Source organism: Sebastes fasciatus, chromosome 17 (genome assembly GCF_043250625.1).
Source record: "Sebastes fasciatus isolate fSebFas1 chromosome 17, fSebFas1.pri, whole genome shotgun sequence".
Taxonomy (NCBI): domain Eukaryota; kingdom Metazoa; phylum Chordata; class Actinopteri; order Perciformes; family Sebastidae; genus Sebastes; species Sebastes fasciatus.
Window position 1 is genome coordinate 20,358,044 of NC_133811.1, and position 5,683 is coordinate 20,363,726.

Here is a 5,683-nt window from a genome sequence, read left to right on the forward strand (position 1 = left end):
ACTGTAAGTGTCATAAACCTTTGGAGTAAAAACGAAATCAATTTATTAAAACTTGTGTTTAACAAACAAAACGTAATTTGACAGAGGTGACGCACGTTCACCGGCCGTCTCTCATCCACAGCCAGTCTGTTTACAGCCTCAGCTCGCTGTCTGGTTACTGCATGGAACCTCGTTTATTTTAAAAGTTAGGTATCCCATGTCTGAAAAGGCCAGAAAAACCATGCAGCTCCCCCAGACCCCCACCTCCCTCTATCAGGGTACCCTCCAGACCCCCACCTCCCTCCATCAGGGTACCCTCCAAGCAGTAAATCTGCTCAGATTAGCAACACAGGGAGGGATTGATAGTACGACAGGTGATTGACAATTTTCTGTGCCCTACACATTTTTTAATCCAGAGTTACCGTTTTGCTAAGAGGAATATGTTAGTTTATATGGTGACTTTGCTCTTTTTGCTCTTGAAACAACGTGTTGTAATATAAATATTGTGAACTCATATGAATATTACTTTTCCTCTTTTTAAGCATAATCAAAAATGATGAGAATGGATTGTATACATTATATAGTATCCTGTGTATAATATTGTGAAAAGGAAGAATTGTGAATCAGTGAATTTGTGAATATGAATGAGATGTAAGTTAATGTCCGATTTTGCACTCCAACTAACACTACTGTTTTTATTCTTACTTTTACTAGATCCTTTTGGATGGGCTGCCATGGCCGTGAAAAGGCCAGCCAAGTTGCGCGTTATTCTGAATCCTGATGACACCAGGAAGCTAATTCTGCCTAATGGAATTCCAGAGACGATGGAGCAGCTTATGGATGAAGTCAGGAAAGTGTGTGGGTTAAATGCGAATTTTAGACTGCAGTACCAAGACAGAGACTTTGGAGATGCACTAGTGAACTTGACATCTACTGCGGAACTTGAGGATTTTGCAACTGTCAAGGTCGTCCCCATAACTGATGATTGCAGCCAAGAATTAATTCTCAATGTCTGTGAGGATTTAGTGTCAACTCAATCAGATGACACAGAGCTCCTGTCCACACCCTCCAGCACTGTCTCTACAAGAACTGAGATGTGGCCAAGAGAATTTCCAATACCAACATTCTCCTTTGACACTGAACTGCAGTTAGAAAAGGGAAATGCCGTGTATAGGTCAAACAAGACAAGGTTGACACTGAGTTCAAAAATAAAGTCAGATATTCTGGAAAAGGTAGCTGAAGAGATATTCAAGTACAAAGCCTACCCAACAGATTCTGACTTCAGTGACGTTGCCGAAGCACTAATCAAGAAGCATCCATGCCTCTCTGAACCTGGTTCATACAGCGGTTGCTACGGGTGGAAGCAGCGGCTGAAGACAAAAATGGGCAACTACCGAACTCAGCTCAAGGGCATCGGGTGTTCTGAATTACTTGCAAATTCATTGAAGTCCAAAGCTCCAGAGGATGCATTGCCAGCAAAAAAAGTAAAGAGACCTAGGAGAGGAGAGGCCAACCACATACCTGACATTCCAACTGGAGAGACCCCTGAAAAATTAGAAAATGAGAGACTGACACTTTTAAGCGAAGTGAAGAAGCGAAACAACCGTGCAGTGATAAAGGACAAAATGAACAAGACCTTTTCACTGCGAAGACAGGACATTGTGGGAAAAGAATCAGGAGTGGAAGAGTTGAAAGTTAGATGGCCTGCATTGTTCACAATGGATGAGGTAAGTAACTTCAGTGGTGGCCTGTAAAGTAAATGATATTATCCCCTATCATAAGAAACCTACTTGATGTCAAAAATAAGATTTCACACACCACACCGCTGTAATGTAACGTGTAATGTAAGAACATTTGCATGTGCTATTTTGTTTTTTAAAGATTAATGCTGAATTCATGAGGATCACAACTGTTCCACTTCAACCGCGATTCCTGGCGTCCTTGGACAAGCACCACAGCAAGCTGATTGACATCATCAGAAACAAGGGAGGAGTTGTCAGGGAGAAGACCCGGAACATACTGAAAGTTCTTGATCAAGTATGTACTGGTACATACAATACACAAAAATGTGCCTTATATCACATAAATAGTAACATTGTAAATAGAAGCAATAGTGCTCATCTTGTCAACACATTTGATTGTGGAGTTAGATTACACGTTGGAAGATGTACTACGTTTATCTTCTCAGTTTGACGGGCCTTTTAACTGGTTTGCTAAAAGCATTTGTAAATCACAATCGCTGTAACTCCCATATGTGCATTATGTAGTGTTTGAATCTTCAGGTTACACCGATAAGTTGCAAAATTGGACAGCATAGTTTTGCATTATATGTGTGTGTTTGTGCTCTCACCTAGAGCCTCGAGGTGAATCAAAAAAGAGAGTGTCTGCTGAAGTGCCTTATTCTGTACCTTGGGGAAGACGTGGACAAACTTATCAAGGAGTATCTGGTAAGTAGTTTTGCATGAATCACTTAAGCTTTAGACAAAATAAAACATTGAATATTCAAACTTTAAAGCTCATATCCATGGTGTCAGTTCCTATAAAAATAGTCAAGCGTATCATACATTCATGTACCGCACATTTGACTATGCCTATAATTATTGTGGAGTTCTCTGCCCCCCCAGTGGTCATTAATCCTCACGTTTTTTTAGAATTTAATATGTCTAACACAACGACTAAAGTGTATGTGCTAGTTTATATGTAATATTTTGTAAAACGCTATAGTGTGGCTATATTTGGCTGGAACGTATTAAGATATTTTAAGTGCAGTGTGAAATAATTGTCACTTCAGAGCAGCAGCAGTGCAAATGGAGCAGCAAAAGCCTGAACATAAAATCAATATTATATCCAAATATTGGATTGTGGAAAGTGTCAGTCTGTGGCCAGATTGAAATTAATGAAAATATGAAGACACAAGGCAGTTGTATCTTTTAACATTATAGTGAATCTTATAGTAGTATGTATGCTACTGTATTGTACTATTTAAGATGTTATAACTTTTTGGATATAGGTTTTATTAATACGTGTACCAATGCTTTATTTGCGATAAAGTCAAATGTTTGCTATGAGGAAAATATTTGGAGGAGCTGCCATTAATCTGCTGGACTTTGCAAGTCATTAACATTTTCGCATCACTAGAACCCCAATTTAAGTTTTTTATTGAGATTTGATTGAGAGAATTGTTTGTATAGATATTTTCTTGTATTGGTACATCAGTCAGTGGTTTCATCAGAATCGTTTTCTCATAAATGTCTTGTTTTTTATCAGGTTGTGCAGAAGGATGAAGCTGAAACCGAGCTTGAGAGGTGTACAATGGCAGTGTTTGTCATCAGGGAGGAGGAGGATCCTCTCCAGCCACCACATGACATTGGGATTGTTCTTGAAGGTGTGGAAGTCCTTAATGAGTTGCCATCGGTCGCACATGCATGTGCCATGTTATTTGACTTCATCTATGCTCTAAACTTGAGCTATCCAGGTGAGCTCAAATACACTTTTGATGCACTACAGAAAATATTCATGGAGATAGAGCCAAAGAAAATGACACGCAAAGTGTGCAGTCTGAGTGTCAAGCTCTAAATACTGGATCAATCAAGAAAGACATTTGGATACAGCATGTTTTTTGTTCTGTTTTATAGCTTGTATTCAAATACATTCCAAGATGATGGAAGAGTTTCATTGTTAATTGTAAATAAGAGAGAGAAACAGACTTTAATTCAAAACTGGCTCCAGAGGATGCATTGCCAGCAAAAAAAAAGTGGAAAGGCCAACGACATACCTAACTTTTAAGTGATGTGAAGAAGCGAAACAACTGTGCAGTGATAAAGGACAAAATGGACAAGACTTTTTCACTGCAAAGACAGGACATTATGGGAAAGGAATCAGGAGTGGAAGAGTTGAAAGATAGATGGCCTTAATTTCAGATTTTCCCTGTTAACAGAATTATTTCTGTGGTATAAATATTGTGGCACTGTTATTAACACTGAAATGTGAATAATGCTAAATTCACAATGACCAGCAATTCAGTACTAGTAATGGTAATGTTCTTAAACTGACTTATGCACAAAAGAGCAAGCTTTGTTCATAGATTGCACCCCCAGCAATTGAACTGCACTTTTCCTTGGTTGTTTTTTTGGGTCTCTTGATCTCACATTTGTAATGGTTCAAAATAATGTGACATTCATACATTCTGGTCATTTTATCAAAGGATAGTCAAGTTTTAACACTGTTAGAATCTATTTTTACATTTCTTAATGGCTATTACATTACATATCTCAGGTTCTAAAGGAGAGATGTACAAACCCGTTTCACATGTTAAGATATCTGTGGTTAAGGTTACAGAAAGGTTGCATAAGGTTTAAAAAACATTGAAAAGATCATGATTTATTTGATTTTATAGTTACTATGTATTTTTCCTCAAGTGTTGAGTATACTTGCTAGCTTTATTGGCCGCACAATTCATTGTGGGTTTCCTTTTTTTGGTTTTTTTTTTTTTCTTTTTTTTAGTACATAACAGAAAAGGTGATGCATATTTTAAAAAGACATCACAATAAACATTTAGGTATTTGAAGAGAATATTCCTGTCTTTATTAATAGTAAACTAAACTAAACATTGTCTGTAATAAAATGTTTTTTTAATTTGATTTTATGTGAAACTTCTACTAGCTTTTGTTTATGTGAAAATGTAAGTTGTAAAAAAGCAAAAAATGCTATTATATTGACACAGATAAAGTATCATTTTGGCTTGCAACTAAAGAAAATATATTGATTAAGGTAAATTAAAATTTTTGTTTGTTTGTACTGAATCAGAAATTTGACTTGAGAAAACTTAATAAAACTAGATGTAAAAAATTAGAGCATTTTAATTAGTTTATTCCAAAGTAAAACTCTACTTGGATGTAATAGTAAATATTAGTTTTATCCAAAATGAAAAATTAAGTTGTAACAAAGTAAAAAAAATAGTTTATGGTCTTCATAATAAATAATCTTTTTACTTTGTGTGAATGTAAGTTTTTGACTTTGGCCAAACAAATATTTTGATTTATATTAAATCATAATTACGGTTTCAACCAAATCATAAATACAATTTGAGAAAAACTAATAAATTTAGCTGTAAAAAATTAGAGCAATTTTTTTAAGTTGATCCAAAGTACAATTTTTTTCAGTGTATAAGTGATCACTGCAGTAATAAAAAATTGTCAGGGCTCTGGCTGACGGCATCAATTTAATGGACTCTTAAAAAAATCTGACATCCTTGTCTGACTAAATGTGGCTCTAAAACTGTGCATGTGCAATATATAACTCTGACCTTGTTCAAGGGCAACAAACAAACATATTGCAGCAAGAAAGAAATGTGGAAATACATATTTAGATAATAAATAAACCAAAATCAAAGTTCATCTTCTTTCTTTCTCATGCTTCAAAGGTGCTAAATGTGATTGGGAGCATTTCTAGTGCCTCCGCACTGCTCTCAACATGGTCAGGGCTGAGATGCTCACAGCTAATGGTAAATTGTAAATGGAATCTTCCGACCACTCTAAGCGCTTTTACACAACATGTCAGCATTCACCCATTCACACATGGCAGAGGCTGCCATGCAAGGTACCAACCTGCCCATCAGGGTCTAATCTAAATACTCATTCACAGTATCTTACTCAAGGACACGAGGAGCCGGGGTTCGAACCACTGACCTTACGATTGGTGGGCG

General features: G+C 36.6%; 1 protein-coding gene across 1 annotated transcript; it reads left to right on the plus strand.

Annotated features, from left to right (window-relative positions):
* Nucleotides 1–590: 590 nt before the first annotated feature.
* LOC141754855 (uncharacterized) lies at nucleotides 591–3,753 on the plus strand. Its single transcript, XM_074614238.1, has 4 exons — nucleotides 591–1,706; nucleotides 1,861–2,016; nucleotides 2,334–2,426; nucleotides 3,247–3,753. Exons 1-4 carry the CDS (start codon nucleotides 624–626, stop codon nucleotides 3,553–3,555), a joined length of 1,641 nt encoding a protein of 546 aa, XP_074470339.1. The 5' UTR covers nucleotides 591–623; the 3' UTR covers nucleotides 3,556–3,753.
* Nucleotides 3,754–5,683: the final 1,930 nt, after the last annotated feature.